Source organism: Semicossyphus pulcher, unplaced genomic scaffold, assembly GCF_022749685.1.
Source record: "Semicossyphus pulcher isolate SPU_LCO1_2020_fin unplaced genomic scaffold, fSemPul1.0.p SCAF_10, whole genome shotgun sequence".
Lineage (NCBI taxonomy): Eukaryota > Metazoa > Chordata > Actinopteri > Labriformes > Labridae > Semicossyphus > Semicossyphus pulcher.
The window spans coordinates 12401518-12419135 of NW_027211604.1; the positions used below are offsets into that span (position 1 = coordinate 12401518).

General features: G+C 40.6%; 1 protein-coding gene across 1 annotated transcript; it reads left to right on the plus strand.

The window, feature by feature from the left end:
* The first annotated feature begins 12616 nt into the window (after positions 1-12616).
* Positions 12617-17039, plus strand: LOC138600550 (F-box only protein 39-like). The gene is made up of 6 exons (XM_069672001.1): positions 12617-13044; positions 13155-13326; positions 14116-14406; positions 15853-16077; positions 16646-16822; positions 16914-17039. The coding sequence occupies exons 1-6, from the start codon at positions 12617-12619 to the stop codon at positions 17037-17039; spliced, it is 1419 nt and encodes a 472-aa protein (XP_069528102.1).
* Positions 17040-17618: the final 579 nt, after the last annotated feature.

Below are 17618 nucleotides of genomic sequence, written 5' to 3' on the forward strand. Positions count from 1 at the left end.
CTGTCAATCAATCTGCAACATTTAGCCGCAGAGCACCAAGAACGCTCGGTCAGTTAGCTAGCTACTGCGCTGTGAAGAACGTCTGTCTACGCCCACTTCCGAACAATCAAATCAGATCGCTCTAATGATATGTCCGGCCTGCACGTCCTGTTTCACTCGGAAATACGTCACGATTCGGAAGCTAGATAATCTCGAAATGCCGTTTCAGCTCGACTTTAAAGGATTAAAAGTTTTTTAGTCAGAAAACAATAGATTAATATAATGTCATAGGTAGTGACAGTTTGAGACTAATCAAGGTTCAATTGCGGCATTTCTAACAATCACTATATAACATTACTGACGTCTCTAAACTAAATGTCTAATAATTTATTGATGTTAATGTGTTTAAGGAATTACACACAGCTAACGCATGTCAAATTAACACCAATATACAGTCTGTGTGATACAATATACAATGTGAGAGTGAATCCATTTGTTTTCTCCCTCGCACAGAAGCTTTCACAGGTGTGACACCTGCCGATTTAGTTAAGCAGGTCCGCCTAGACAATACGTCGTCTACGCACAGAGGAAGCGAACACACTGTTGCTTATAAAAGAAGCCGTACATAAAGTCCTCTTTCACACCTTGTTGCCAAGCTGTGGACAAAAGGAGCATTGTTGAGATGCTGCTATTTACATCCCCACATTCATATTTCTGTTACAAAGTACACAATTGAGATTTGGAATTTTCCAGCACAATGGGATAATTGCATGTCAAGCTTTAGATCACATTACGTCCTTAAAAGTAATCATTTATATTTTGCCTGGTGGGTGCGCTATAATTAAAATGCAATTTGAATCTTTCAAAGGCTCCAACTCTGAAAGGCAAAGAAAAAAAAATTGGTATACATCCAGCTCCTGGCACAAAAGACTCAGACAGCGCCGCAATTCATCAGTAATGGCCCCACGAGGCCCGAGCATTTACAGAAGCTGGAACACAAGGAAGAATGTCAGCCATTAGTCGTATGAATGTTGAATTAATGCAGCTTTAAGACCTTCAAAATCTGATTAAATAATGATCATTAATTCCTACAACAGTGGGACTTTGGCTCAACCTTTAACTTTAAATGTCAGTGTCATATTATGTAGCTAAACAGGATTTACTATGCATATTATCAATGGACATAAAGTATAGAGCTGACGCTAGTTCACACAGGCAGACATCTAAACATTTACAGTGTTAAATGTCTATTTTGCACTGTAGTGATGGTTCTTCCTCCTTCCTTATGCCTGTTCCTCCTGTGTTGGTCATCTTTGTGTTGGGTTGTGTCGCATAATGACGTTGCTATTTTGGCCTAAACTTTCTAAGTAGATGGGTTAAACTGTGATTAAATTTAACACACTTTTTAGACTCTACAGGCTGTGTACTGTCTTATCTCCATACCTTTCCTGGTTAGTTTCAACACGACTGTTCCAGGTTCTGATGCAGCTGATTGAACATGAGATCATTTGGCCTCATAGGAGCTCTGTTTGTTTCCTCATGTTGCTGTTACTCAAAAAAGTGTTGATTTCCACAAGTCTTCTGTAACTGAGAAATTCTACTAATTGGTATTTAACCTGTAACACGACCCTTCTGTGTTGTAGCGTTTGTTATGTGATTAAATTACTTCAGAGTTAAAGACCGCCAAAGCATGCCAAAATGTCTTTTCTGACCCAGTGACGTGCAGCCCTAGTTTGTAATTGACAAATGATTACTGAACTTCTTAAAAGTGCGTTGGTGCATTGAGTTTAAAACATGATGACAAGCAGTGTTGTTATGATTGCAAATCACTTTTAAAGTTTAAAGTTCCCATGGCAACAAAATAGATGTATTTATGTGATGACATATGTCTTGCAGCAGCCCTGTTTCCTACAATTTTCATTCATATGCAACTAATTTGCAACAGTGAATACAGTTGATGGAAACATAATGAGGACTGAGTTACATTTTCTATTCAGCACCTGCCAAGTTGCAAACATTTGGATGTTGAAATTATAAGTAAATTGTGTATTGACAACCAATTTAATTCATGTGTCTTACAAAATAGACATCTCTTGCAATAGACTATCCACACATGGTGATTATATTGTTACATGTTACAACGGTCGTTCCCAAACTATAGCCAAAGTGCTGTTGTCGACGAATGAATATATTTTTCTATCCTTGCCTAAATTGTTTTGATGTCCTAAACTTAAAGGTATAATAAGTAGGATTTTTCCCACACATTCAAACTGGCCCCCGCCTCCTGGGCTCTTCGTCACCAGAAGCTCACTCTCACGCTCTCGTAAGAGAACACGCCCACCCCGTGCCACCCCTTTGCGCTAGCATGCTAACCGCCGGTTACCCTTGCGCTAGCATGCTAACCACCGGTTAGCTTGTTCGACCCGGTTTGAGGTACCTACCTGTCCAACAGTAAGAAGGCCAACTCTGCGTCGCTCTTTCGCCATGTTCACGGGTCTGAATGGGGCCCAATTGCTAATTTGAACCACTCCCACACTCACCTACAGGCTGTGATTGGCTCAGGGAACCACAACAGCGCCCCTCCTGAAAACGTCCTGTGCAAAGGAAAACAACAGAATAGATGCAGAAGGAAGGGTCTCACAAGGGTCTGCACACACACTCACCAACACACGTATAGAGGCACATAAGTCAGGATTCATATTATATTTGTATAAGTCTATATTTTATTTTTGTAGGAAAATCCTACCTATTATACCTTTAACCACAGAAACGAATCCAGGACTTATTTGTACACCTGCCATCCATCCCAGCAACCTCTTTGCAATGAAATTCACCCTTAAAACATAATCTAGGGCAGCAATGGTGTGGGTTGCTTGCACTGATTGTCACCTATGTCCCAAAAACTTAGATACTTAGATAGCCTATTGTTATTATATTTTAGAGTAAGCCATTTCCTGGAATACGTAAAAACATAATGACTCACCATGCCAAGGAGTTTTCATTTTTTGCCCAATGAATGGCTTTTTGAATATTTATGTCCCTCCCCCATGGCGTACAGAATCTACTAGCTAGCTAGCAGAACCTTTTCAGACTTGGCTAGTGCTAGTGGCTGCTGTAAACGCAAATCAATACCAGCAACAAGTCCTTCTCTAGCTTTGACAAGAAACATGTAAATCAAAAATCACTCTGCTAAACAAATCATGAAATTTGATTCTCAAGCTGTAAATAAAATAAATCATAGGTGCAGTCACTAAATAGAGTTTTATCCGTTAGTCTAAAGTGAATGTTACTCAGCGTTAACATCTCGTAACATGTTTCTTATTTTGAAATTTACTCAGCTTTTCAATACCTGGGGATATGGAAGCTGCTGTAATTGTGGAGGCCTCAAAAAAGTATTTGAGAAAAATATGAGAAATGGCAAACTCCGCCAAAATTGATACCTGTAGTGCCAAAATATAGGGCTAGCGCTGGTATTACAAAATGGCTAAAATGCTAGCAAATCTGCACCTTAGAGAACGTCAGTGGTTTATGACGTACGTGGTTGTTTAGCTGAAACACAAATGTCTATTTAGAGATCGTCTTTATCTCCTTCTCAATAAAAGCTGCTTTCAGGGTCCAGATGTTTGATAACTCCCATCTGATCATGACAGCTTTTCAAATTAAATCTGAACCACGTCATGGCGCGCCTCTTTGTCTCCATGTTTGTTTATTTTGTTGTCTGTTACACTACCTTTGTTGGACATAATCCTACACATAATGTACCCCATTACCCACGTTTTCACCAGCTATTAGGACAACAGAGGCAGAGCTTTGAAGGCCTCACGCTGAATCCATCCCATCTTTTGGCTATGGTCTCTGCTACCCTTGTCTTTTTGCTTTCTCCTTTCATCTATTCTTCCCTTTCCTTTATCCTGCTCTCTACCCTCATTCTCATCTTCTCCCTTTTTCCCCTTTTATTATCTATTCCCCCACTCCTCCTTAATGCTCCCTAACACCCAATCATCCTCCCCTTTTCTTCTTTATTCTCTCTACATTTCTTGTTTTGTATGCAAGCCCCAAGGGAGAGAAATGGGTGAAAAGCATTCTCTCTGCACCACTGTCACAAAAGACTGGTGAGTCATCGCCACTTATGTTCCCGTCTCCCTCCTCCCACAAAAAAACACACACATACAGGAAAAATACTTAAATTACTCCTTACCTGCCGTGCACTTACAGGAAGACGCGTACAGACACACACATCAGTGAGTGCCTGGAAAACACACACACACACACATATATTCACAATTTAGAGACCCACAAGCGCGTACACACACATTCCTCAGCTTGTCAAAATTAGCCTGAAATTACAACCCCAGTCACATAATTTAGCTGATAATTGTGGTGGAAAATGGTGTTCATTGATGTGTGCTGCCTATCATATCTTAGAGGATTATGAGGAGTTTGTGTAGTGGAAACTCTCGTCAATGAAGAAGTTGACGACACAACTGGAGAGCTAATAGCGAGCTGCTCATGCAAGAGACGCTCCTGGACTAAAGACAAAATGAAATAAAAGAGGACAAAATGGATAAAAGAGAGACAGACAGAAACTCCCTGAGGTAGTGATGAGGCTTTGGTCTTGTCTACTGACCCACAAAGGAAATGCTCTTCCTCCATCTGCTGGAAAACTGGGTCCATTACAATGCAGTCCTGCTGTTGTGTGCACAAGATGGCAGTCCTGGATGAACACAATGTACAGAATGACAATAAGCTTCTTGAGCTGAGAAGAACCCGTTATATATCTGTTATAATGTCTGTCTGTCTAGCTAACTATCTGTCTATCAATCTAGCTAGCTAGTTAGCTATCAATCGAGCTAGCTAGTTAGCTATCAATCGAGCTAGCTAGCTATATCAATCGAGCTAGCTATCTCGGTAGCTACAGTGGTAAAAGAAGTATTCAGATCCTTGACTGAAGGAAAATTACAAAAACAAAAGTGTAAAATACTCAATTAAGAGTACAACTAAATGTCCCAATCCTACATAAAGTATAGCAGCATCATTAGCAAATTGTACTTAAAATATCAACCTTAAAAGTACACACAAGGCGTCAAAATGACCCCTAATGGTCGGATGCTTTTATTGTTGTAGCTTGTTACGGTTAGCTACTTTTAGCTACTGTATACATGTTTGTGTAGTTTAATCAACAAAGATGCATCCTAATTGATGAAGATAATATATTTTGTGTGTTAATTCTTTATTAGCAGATAAAGCTAGCTAGTTGAGTGAAATGTAGTGGCATAAAATGGAGCTTAAAAAGTAATGTCCAGCTAGCTAGCTCTAACATTTGCGACAGCTAGCCTACATTCAAAAAAAGGTGTTTTACTTTTAAACAAATCCATAGGGCAGCAATAAGGATGATTTTCAATACCATAATTATTGTTTAGTCTGCAAAATGTTTTTGAATTAGTGACAAATCCTGCTTTACTTAAAGTTGGCGTCTCATATTACAAAGAAATGTCTGTTAATTATTACATAAGACAAAGAAAAGCAGAAAACCCTTGCAGTTTAGAAGGTGGAACGGGGAAATATTTTGAACTGTATAAAAAAATATGAAAACTTTGAGCTGAATAAAGTTTGTGCTCTAAAACATTTTATATTCCAGGGAGCCTTGTGGGGGACGTCTTTTAAGGGTTTTTGAATTTGCATTCAGTGTTGGCCTTCACAGCCTTCATGTCAAAGCAGACCACAGCACAGAGACACCAGAGCCCTCACTAGCTCACTAGCTAGCAGTTATGAGCCATCACTGTGTTTGAATCTTTTCAGACTTGGCTAATGCTACTGGCGGCTGTAAACGCAAATCAATACCAGCAACAAGTCCTTCTCTAGCTTGCTGTTTTAACAAGAAACATGTAAATCAAAAATCACTCTGCTTAACAAATCATGAAATTTGATTCTCAAGCTCTCAATAAAATAAATCATAGAGGTGCAGTCACTGAATAGAGTTTTATTTGTTAGTATAAAGTGAATGTTACTCAGCGTTAACATCTTGTAACATGTTGTTTCTTATTTTGAAGTTTACTCAGCTTTTCAGTACCTGGGGATATGGAAGCTGCTGTAATTATAGAGGCCTCAAATTTTTGAGTATTTGAGAAAAACATGAGAAATGGCAAACTCCGCCAGAATTGATACCTGTAGTGCCAAAATATAGGGCTAGCGCTGGTATTACAAAATGGCTAAAATGCTAGCAAATCTGCACCTTAGAGAACGTCAATGGTTTATGACGTACGTGGTTGTTTAGCTGAAACACAAATGTCTATTTAGAGTAATCTCGTTCTCAATAAAAGCTGCTTTCAGGGTCCAGATGTTTGATAACTCCCATCTGATCATGACAGCTTTTCAAATTAAATCTGAACCACGTCATGGCGCGCCTCTTTGTCTCCATGTTTGTTTATTTTGTTGTCTGTTACACTACCTTTGTTGGACATAATCCTAAACATAATGTACCCCATTACCCATGTTTTCACCAGCTATTAGGACAACAGAGGCAGAGCTTTGAAGGCCTTACGTTGAATCCATCCCATCTTTTGGCTATGGTCTCTGCTACCCTTGTCTTTTTGCTTTCTCCTTTCATCTATTCTTCCCTTTCCTTTATCCTGCTCTCTACCCTCATTCTCATCTTCTCCCTTTTCCCCCTTTTATTATCTATTCCCCCACTCCTCCTTAATGCTCCCTAACACCCAATCATCCTCCCCTTTTCTTCTTTATTCTCTCTACATTTCTTGTTTTGTATGCAAGCCCCAAGGGAGAGAAATGGGTGAAAAGCACTCTCTCTGCACCACTGTCACAAAAGACTGGTGAGTCATCGCCACTTATGTTCCCGTCTCCCTCCTCCCACAAAAAAACACACATATACAGGAAAAACACTCAAATTACTCCTTACCTGCCGTGCACTTACAGGAGGATGCATGTAGACACACACATCAGTGAGTGCCTGGAAAACACACACAAACACAAACACACACACACACATTCACAATTTAGAGACACACAAGCGCGTACACACACATTCCTCAGCTCGTCAAAATTAGCCTGAGATTACAACCCCAGTCACATAATTTAGCTGATAATTGTGGTGGAATATGGCGTTCATTGATGTGTGCTGCCTATCATATCTTAGAGGATTATGAGGAGTTTGTGTAGTGGAAACTCTCGTCAATGAAGAAGTTGACGACACAACTGGAGAGCTAATAGCGAGCTGCTCATGCAAGAGACGCTCCTGGACTAAAGACAAAATGAAATAAAAGAGGACAAAATGGATAAAAGAGAGACAGACAGAAACTCCCTGAGGTAGTGATGAGGCTTTGGTCTTGTCTACTGACCCACAAAGGAAATGCTCTTCCTCCATCTGCTGGAAAACTGGGTCCATTACAATGCAGTCCTGCTGTTGTGTGCACAAGATGGCAGTCCTGGATGAACACAATGTACAGAATGACAATAAGCTTCTTAAGCTGAGAAGAACCTGTTATATATCTGTTATAATGTCTGTCCGTCTAGCTAACTATCAGTCTATTAATCTAGCTATGATAGCTAGCTAGCTATCTAGCTATCAATCTAGCTAGCTATCTAGATTTCAATCGAGCTAGCTATCTCGGTAGCTACAGTGGTAAAAGAAGTATTCAGATCCTTGACTGAAGGAAAATTACAAAAACAACCGTGTAAAATACTCAATTAAGAGTACAACTAAATGTCCCAATCCTACATAAAGTACAGCAGCATCATTAGCAAATTGTACTTAAAATATCAACCTTAAAAGTACACACAAGGCATCAAAATGACCCCTAATGGTCGGATGCTTTTATGGTTGTAGCTTGTTACGGTTAGCTACTTTTAGCTACTGTATACATGTTTGTGTAGTTTAATCAACAAAGATGCATCCTAATTGATGAAGATAATATATTTTGTGTGTTAATTCTTTATTAGCAGATAAAGCTAGGTAGTTGAGTGAAATGCAGTGGAGTTAAGTTGTAGTGGCATAAAATAGAGGTTAAAAAGTGATGACTAGCTAGCTAGCTCTAACATTTGCGACAGCTAGCCTACATTCAAAAAAAGGTGTGACAAATCCTGCTTTACTTGTTGAAAGAAATGTCTGTTAATTATCACATAAGACAAAGAAAAGCAGAAAACCCTTGCAGTTTAGAAGGTGGAACAGGGAAATTTTTTGAACTGTATAAAAAAATATGAACACTTTGAGCTGAATAAAGTTTGTGCTCTAAAACATTTTATATTCCAGGGAGCCTTGTGGGTGACATCTTTTAAGGGTTTTTGAATTTGCATTCAGTGTTGGCCTTCACAGCCTTGCTCATGTCAAAGCAGACCACAGCATAGAGACACCAGAGCCCTCACCTGATTACTCTTTACAGAAACCTGCTTGTGAGCTATTCAGACACATGAAATATTGAAAGGCTGGAGTTTCCGTTTCACACACGGAGAGGGAGGGAAGGGAGACAGCTGAAAGGCAAGCGGAGTGGGGAAAACAAACAGGTGTGCAGAGGAAGGGAGGAAAAAGACGAAGAGAAACTTGGGGATTAAGAGGAAATAAGACATCAGGCACCCTGGGAGGGAGACACATGAGCAGGGATGGAGGGAGAGAGGGAGGAACAAGGAGAGAGCACCCAAAGGTAAGGCAGAGAGAGTGTGACTGTTTGTGCCTAATCAGGTGCTCGTCTTGGGTGTAACATAAGAGCGGTGTTGGTGTAATCCGCTGCAGATTGATTGGATGATAACCTTCTAGTCAGGCGGTTAGGAGGGCATGTTTTTAATGCTGCAGCTTCTCTTCCTCAAACCTCAGTGGGACGACTTCTACCCAGGTTGAGACGCCGACTCAGAACTGCAGCGAGGAGAGCGATGAGCACCAAAACCTCCAGGAGCAAGAGGAGGATGAGCAGGCCGAGAGTGGAGTCTGTGATGGAGAGGAAGAGCCCAGTCAGGTCAGATTTAACACCATGAAACTAGCATTTGTAATACATTCTGTTGATTGACATCCATCAGAGTGAACTTAACACATATTTTGTCCTTTGTTTTGTGTGACTGATAAAGGTTGGGGAGGATCAATGTAACAATGACGCAGAGACCTTAGCAAAGGAGACTCTGATTGACACAAACACACAGGACGATGCTGACGGCCTCCCATTGTGCCCCCTGCCAACAGAGGAAGAGTTGACCCCCACTTCAGTGTCATCTCATCCCTCCAACACACAAAGTAAAACACACACACGCATATACACGCACATTACTGAGAAGCTCATGTAAGGCCGTTTACTTAAAGAAAACGGCTGCCGTCAGTGCTGGTGTTCGACTTAATGCTGGTGTTTGCGTCTTCACAGATCGGCCGTCTGAACCCTGCTGGTATTGCCTGAGGTCTCTTGACTCCGAGTATCGTCCTGAAACTCCCAAACAGGTTTCAACACCTCTGACCGAACACATTATTACCCTGAGACAGTGCTGATCAGATACAGTAGGAAACGGTTAAACTATGAACAGCTGTATGTAGTCATTTCACAACCTTTCACAACCATAAACTGAAATCATTTTATCCTCCTTCCTCATGTGCAATAAGAAACATTTGTGCAAAGGAGTAATATCATTTTAGGGATATATGAGCAGACATGGTAAAAGCAGCCTGAACCTACAGGGAATCCATATCTTCTTATAAACCTTGTTATCTGTTCTTTGACCTGAGGAGATAAGATGAGGTGCTGCTTGTGTGGCTGAATTTTCTCAGATATGAAACTAAGCAATCATTTATATTGATGTATACCTACGTTCATACATTTGCACACATTTTGCAGGGCTGCAGGAAAACACACAATCGTCATTATTCCAGATGAAACCTCACTATTCTACTCTTGTTTTTCATCCATCATAGAAGCCAGTTTTATGATTAGAACACAATGTCATTGCTTTAAATGGCAATACTTAAGTCAAATCATTTGCTTAACCTACTACTATTAGCTTAAAAACCTCAACTACAAAGATAAATGTAACTTTTAAAGCTGGAACACCGTGTACCAGTGTATGTGGTCAGCATTATTCTTTCATTCAGAGTCTGTAGAGCATCTCAAGGATCAGTCATCACTATGTGTTTTCTGCTGTTTAAGACCCACATCTCAAATATGTTTTACACTTTATTTCAGGACAGATCTTCCCTTTAAAAAAACATAACTCTCCCTTGTTTCTGTGTCACAGGAAGACTCTGATCCTTTGTCAACACTCCCCTCTAGTGGCCAGAAAGTGAACTACCAGACAGACCCCAGACCTCACTTTGGCGTAGCTTGGTCCTCCCACTCCACATGTCGCCCCCTGTGGGGCAGCGAGGGGCCCTGCTGGGGGCAGAGAAACCAGGAGGTGCCCGATCAGACGCACACCTGCCCCCATTGTCATCTGGGGCTGCCTGCTGACACTCTGCGCTGGCATGAGGTTGGCACAGACGCTTGTAAACACACACAGACATAAATAGAGACACATAAGCCCACAGTTTCCACTCATCATGCCTCAGCATATGTCACTTTGTTTACTGTCTTGTTTTCTCTCTCTCTCTGTCCAGGCTAAGTGTCTGCTGTTTGACGGGCTGAGGAGCACAAAGAAATAATCAGCAGAGAAATAAATGTTGCATGTATGTTTTAGAAAATGATGCTGTCTTCTGTTTCTGTTAACACTCTCAGGAAATACATTACAAACTTACAGTTAGACGCAATATCTGTTTCTGCAAAACAACTGTCCCAAGTTTAGCCATGTTCATTCCGTATTTCATTTTGAGTTTATGTGTAATTTCTGTGAAATTTTTAATGATGTGTTTATACAAATAAACTGCATGTGTACACCATAACTCTGTCTTTTGAAAAACCAAATATATATATATAACAATCTTTCTCACTTTTTTGGGGATACAGGCACGTCATAAGACAGCAAAAAGAGGGACATGTAAACAGATATTTTCAACGCTAATCCCAACACTAATATTTTTTTAAAATTATGAAATTTGTTTTTATTCCAGAAACAATTTCATCCCTTTTTCTTTCTTTTAATGTATAAACTATCTCTGTTTTTGTGGTTGGATGGTTTGGCACTATGTTCGTATAAGGCAGCTGCAATAAAGGGTTTAGAAGTAGTAATTAATGGCTTTATTTTATATAAATATTTTACAAATGTTTTATATATCTATTATGAGCCATTAGCAGGTGTTCGTTCTTTCTATGATACAAATGCAGCTTTAAATGTTGGAAATCCATTCAACACCTGATCCCTCATAACTGCAGCAATAAACTTCATATAAATAGTGTAAAGAGTGTTAATAAGCAGCTGTTCATCTCAGTGGAGTCTAAAATCAACTTGATGATGTGTTCGTTATTTTTTTTCTTATACTGATAAACTTTTTTTTTTTGTATAAATGTATTGTGTATTAGTATCTTCCCCGGGAACCTTCTCCCAATCTCTTTCCTGGTTTTCTTTTATTTTCATTTTTTGTTTGGTTTTGGCAAAGTATGTGGTTTCACAGGTCTATAGCAGTGGTTCTCAACCTGGGGGTCGCAACCCACTTGGTGGTCCTGGGATAATTTCGGAGGGGGTCACCAGATAGTTGTGGAGAAAAAATAAAATTATATATTTGATGTAAACTAACATATTTTAGACTGGAGTTTGTTTGTTTTTTACATTACATACACACATCATTTGCCTTAGAATAGATTTTGTGTGGTCTGTTTGTGAGTCATTTTGGTGGTTTTGTGCCAAGCAGCTATAGCGATCAGACAGGACGCGCTTTGCAGGCTGTAAAACGCGAGGCGCACCGCACTGCCTTTTTTGTGGAAGTAAACACCTGATCAGACAGCGCGTTTTAGCAGCTGGGGGCGGCTTTTTTTTCCTACTGTTTTTAAGGCAACTACCGAATCATTAGCTGTCATTAACCTAACCGTTACATTGTAAACTGACAGAAGGCCACCTCACTTTTCATCCGATTGGACAATGAGAAAAAACGCCCATGACGTCGGGCGCTTTTCTGCTTTGAGTTGAAGATTTTTCAACTCGAGGCGCTCGGAGCGTTTCCTCAAAAACGCGAGGCGCACAGAGCGGAAAAAAGCGAGGCGCTCTGCAAAGCAAAAGCAGTGCCCAAAAAGCGTCCCTCTCATTGAAAACAATGACAAAAAAGCCGCCCCCAGCTGCTAAAACGCGCCCTGTCTGATCGGGCCCTTAGCCAGTCTTGCTAGCTATCACATGGAACAACTATGGAGCGATGGTACCACTTGTTTTAATTTGTTGGTGAATTTTTTGTTTGTTTTTATTTTCACTAACCAGCATGCATTTGAATGAATACATAGTGATGCACAAATTAATTCCATGTATTTTGAATTGAATAGAAAAGAATTGAGTTGTTGTGATGTCACAATAGAACCCAATAGAATGTTCAGATGTAGAATCATTTTCTGTGTTTATTTACTGTCAGACTGTTGGACTGCTCGACGCTTCAGGTAACCTCTCTTTTTAAGAAACTTTTCAGACTGCATTTACTAGAGCCACTGTGATATAACAGGTGGCAGAAAGTAATCTTAACCCCTCTCACTAAACACATTCTCTCCTCAGAGAAAATCTGTAATACAGAGATTATACAATGGATGAGAAGTTTGTCCCACAGCAATATGACAGTGATGAGGAGCTGGAAGGAGACATCTCTGACCTGAGTGATGACGATCAGATGGATGGCTCAGAGTGGGCAGGTGATTGGGGGTCACTTCCTGATGTGTGCCTCCGTCATCTCTTTGGATTCCTTGCTGACCGAGATCGCAGGAGTGCAGACCTCACTTGTTGGCACTGGCACGCTGTCATGCTCTCTCCCTCTCTCTGGCGCTATCGCTTCTTCTACTTCAGCGGCCGTCTTTCCAAATTCAGACAGTCTGAGTACAGCTCTGCTGTGGCCTACGCCCGCAGTGTGGGAGTCTACCTGGAGAGGCTGGAGGTGTGTGTGTATCCTCCACGCAAGTCCTTGGTAGCCCGGCGGCTGGAGCAGACCATCAGCGGGCTGTTGTCTGAGCTCACCAGGTACAGGAGTGTGTTTCTTGAAGACCCGACCAAGCCAAATCTTTTTAAACAATTTAGCCCCCCCTATAAATGCTACGTCCCCTAAACCGAACTGAATTTTGCATCCTCAGAGTAAAGGCCCCGCTGCAGTCCCTCTCCATCGTCAAGCTGGAGTTGGACCGGACCCCTTGGCTTCCAAGCCTCAGGAACTCTTTAGTGAACTGCCTGATTGAGTTTCTCTACAGAGGAGGCGCAAAGCTTTCCTCCGTTTGTCTGAATGGGATGCGAAACCACTTATCTCATGTGAGTACTGCGAGGGAAATTCTCCTCCTGAAGATAATTTGTGAAGAACAAGCAAACTCAATGTTATGAATCACGTCTCTTTACTCACATTCACATGCAGCATGGAGAGAAGTGCGAAAGTTCTCTCCCTTGCAGTTAAAGTGTTCAAGCTTATATACAACGTCAACAAACCCCCTACCCCATCCACAAATGGTGGATGGGGTACTTCAATCAGCCACCTGGCCTTCGTAAGCAAGAGAAGATGATCCTTCTTCGCTCTCCAGGGGGGGAGCCGGGGGTCACCAAATAAACGTCATAAAATAAATTGCCCCCCCATATAAGTTTAAATTTAGACGTGTTACCACCTTGATGATCCCTTGAAAATTCCCACAGTACAACACAGCACAAAAACAATGTATGAGCAGATATGACACTGCCATCGGAGCGTCACAACAGGGCCAGTTAGGATCCCACAGATAAATCAGATCTCCTCAGTGGAGGGCTGACACTTGAGGTGTTCATTGTGTGAACAGATGAATCCTCCAGTGTGCAGAATCATTAGTGTCACTTACAGAATCAGCCTTTTCTCAGTGGAGATCCTCTCGCTGGTGACTGACAGAGCTAATAAGAGCTCATTTATTATTTACAGTATGCAACACTGGAGAAATCTTACGTAAAATCCCTGTCGCAGATAATTTGTTGCTGATCCATTATTAGTACTTGTAAAGGTGTGTTGGATAAATAAAACTAGAAGAAGACTAGAAAGACATCATATAGCCTAAGTAAGTCTGTTTCTTGTCTAAACTTCAGGGTCTGGAGCTGCTGTCCGCTCTGGCACATTCTCAAGGGCGTCTCTCCCCTCAGTGCTACATCTCATCTTTGGACTTGAGGGGATTCTTTTCTGGTTCCGTGCACGTCTACATGAACGCTGACATGCCCAGCATCCTGCGCCAGCTGAAAGACCTCACCCACCTGAGCCTGAGTTACTCATGTGTGTCAGATGAGCTGCTGATGGCTCTCCAGCACAGATACCCCAGTAGAGATGGGAACCCCTTGCAAACACTGTCACTGCATTGCAGTTTGAATGAGCCTCATCAACAGGTAGGCAAGAAATAGCCAGATTACTTAATGGGTTGCCAAGTGAGATATAGTAGCCATTGGTACAGTGGAGTTACCCCAGCAAAAACTGCTTATGTTGATGGCTAAGATGTGATTTAGCTTTAGTCCATTATTAACCACACTCCTCTGTCATGAATGCTACTGTTATAATGTTGTTTTCCTGTGAAATTGTTAACATTTTAATGCTTTTACCAGCAACTTAAAGGACAGTATAAAATGAAAATCTAGAGGGACAGCGGGGAAGGCAACATAACATATTTGATAACCCATTGGCTACAGTCAGACAGCAGCTTCTATAGATGATATTATCATAAGCTTTCATTAATGTTTGAAAGTTTTATACAATACGATAAAAGAGGTGTAAGATTTCTAGGTAATGTTAGGTAGTAAGTGGTTTAATGCTAACTGTTCATTTTAGTATGACCGTATAAACAACAGCACTTCCTAGCTAGTATAAGTTAGCTAGGAAGTGACTGAACGCTGATATTACGGTTCGATATAATTATACAATAAGATATGATAAGAAAGGCGTAATTTTCTAGCTAATGGTAAAAGTAGCTTGGAAGTGGCTGAATGCTAACATTAACTTTAGTCTGACGGTAGACAACAGCACCTAGCAAATATTACCGTTAGCTAGGAACTGACTGAGGGCTACCACTACTGCTTGTGATGTTATATTAACAACAATGAAAATGTAGTTTTCTAGCTAATGGTAAAAGTAGCTAGGAAGTGGCTGAATGTTAACATTAGCTGTATTCTTACAGTAGACAACTGCACCACCTTGCAATTGTTACCGTTAGCAAGGAATTGACTAAGGGCTAACATTACTGCTTGTGATGTTAACAATAATAAAGGTGTAATCTTCTAGCTAATGTTAAAGGTCGCTAGGAAGTAGCTGAATGTTAACATGTCATAACCTGTAGTCTGAGGGAAGACAACAACATCTAGCAAATATTACTGTTAGCTAGGAATTGACTGAGGGCTAACATTACTGTTTAGTAATGTTACATGATATGATAAGCGAGGCGTAAATTTCTAGCTCATGGTAATGTTAGGTAGGAAGTGGTTGAATGCTAACATTAACTGTAGTTTAACGGTTGCTAATATGTTATCAACTATGTTTTAACAAAAATATGGCCCAACATTCCTCCAGATTTTAAACTGCATTGTATTTTCAGTCGCTGATCGATTCTAACGCAATGAAATAATAAAAAAATGTCAAATTGAGAAAAATGGCCGCCATGAGTGTTAGGACACACACACAAACTGGTTGGTGTAATAATTCAAGCAATTTATCGACAAAACAAACTATTCTTCCAGCAAAGAAACTATGTAAACACTGCTTGATTAGTGTCCTGGTATTGAACACATGCTGAAATAGCAAGAAATATATTAAGAATGTATCTCTGTTTCATCTTCCCTTTCCAGCTGGTGTTTGGCCGCTCATGGGAAACTTTGGCCTCAAGCTACCCGAAGCTAAAGGTCAAGTTTACAGTGGACCAAGTCATCAACACTAACTGGCTTGCGAGGATCCTGCTGCCTGAGATCCCCCTGACAGAATTCAGCATGACAGCTTTCTACTCCGCTGACGAGGACTGGAGCGCCAAGCCTCTCCTCAGTTGCCTGCTGCCCCAGTACAGACGCAGTCTGCAGGTCAGAGAGCTGAGCAAGCAGTATGCAGTGTAGAGAGATGGTGTTACACTAAATGTTCACCAAGAAATACGTTAATGGAAGGAAATCAATTCAGGCTATTTCATGATTGATTGCAAAGATTTGGAGAGAATCAATTAGTAGTAGTTCTTTGTAAAACTATTGAAAAACAACTGTGGTTAGATGTTACTATTCATGTTAAAAATATGGGGAGATACAGATTTTTGTGACTTTTTTACTTATAGAGGACTGTAGGATGAATTACCATTTACATTTGGGCTTTTCAGGGAAATGCCTAAACAAATATAAGATGGATTTCTATTAACAAAATCTGCACAAAAAACAACAACATTCCCCTTAAACCTTTAGCGACCCACTGACTTTTTATTGAGTGCGACCATGTGGTCAAAATTTCACTTTGTCTAATAATTTGCCTGTCTGTGTTGTATAATATTGTACATGTTGTCTAGGTCTATACTGTACATTTTAAAGACAAGACAAATTAATTTCAGCCACTACATTAAAATAATGTGAATGTGTTGTACGTAACCTTTACATTGTCTCTCTGTAGTATTTGACAATCGATCTGAGCAACTGCAGTGAATCCCTGGACGGTGAGCTGCTGGAGCTGGTCAAGGCGTGCGAGCGTCTGGAGGAGCTGAGGGTCTGGGCCTTCTTGGACATGAGCACTGTAGAGAGGCTGCTGCACATCAGGCTGACACAAAGGAGCTTACTCAACAAGATCAGAGTGAGAAAAAAAGATCAATAGCACACGAGTATATTCTGAGATTTTAAATTAACTCTGAGATGATGCTCATGTTGATGTTCTTGTCTTCCAGGTGAGAATCTACTCCATAAGTGATGACACTGGAGCGCAGGACGAACAGCTGGAGCAAATACTGTCCTCCCACCCGCATCTCCCTGCTGAACTGCAGTTTTATGTCATGGTCTACCCCTTTGTATGATCACATGCAAAGGTGGTTGTAGACTCTAAACAAAATAAAACCAACAAAGCACTAAATTCCTCTGTTTTTTTGCAAATGAATGAACAAAATGAATATTAACATGTCATTTAGTTTTGACACCAAATCTCTGTTTGTCTGTCTGTGTTGTTCTCTGGACTGGGTGGGGGCTGTGGGTGGAAACACTGACCTAGTTTCACTGTAAAGGGTGATCAGGGGAGGCAGTGTGTGTGTGTGTTTGCTCTGGCATGTCGAGAGCACTATTTACGGACACAAGGATTAAGAAGCAACAGTGATACTAAACTCTAAATTGTTCGGCACGTGACAAAACTGCTCAGGTCTACTCAATGGTTTTAATCTAAATCATTTGATTTACTCTATTCATAATAATCATCATGTAAATACTCAGAAAGTATAAGTGTTAATCTCTTACCTGGACATGATAAATACCTCTCTATACATGTAAATACTGTGTATTTAATCTACAGTTAATTCATTAGTAAACTTTGCAATTTAGATGATCTTTTTATCAAGCTAGCTTGTCTAGCTAGCTGGAAGTATTTAGATCCTTGAGTAAAAGTA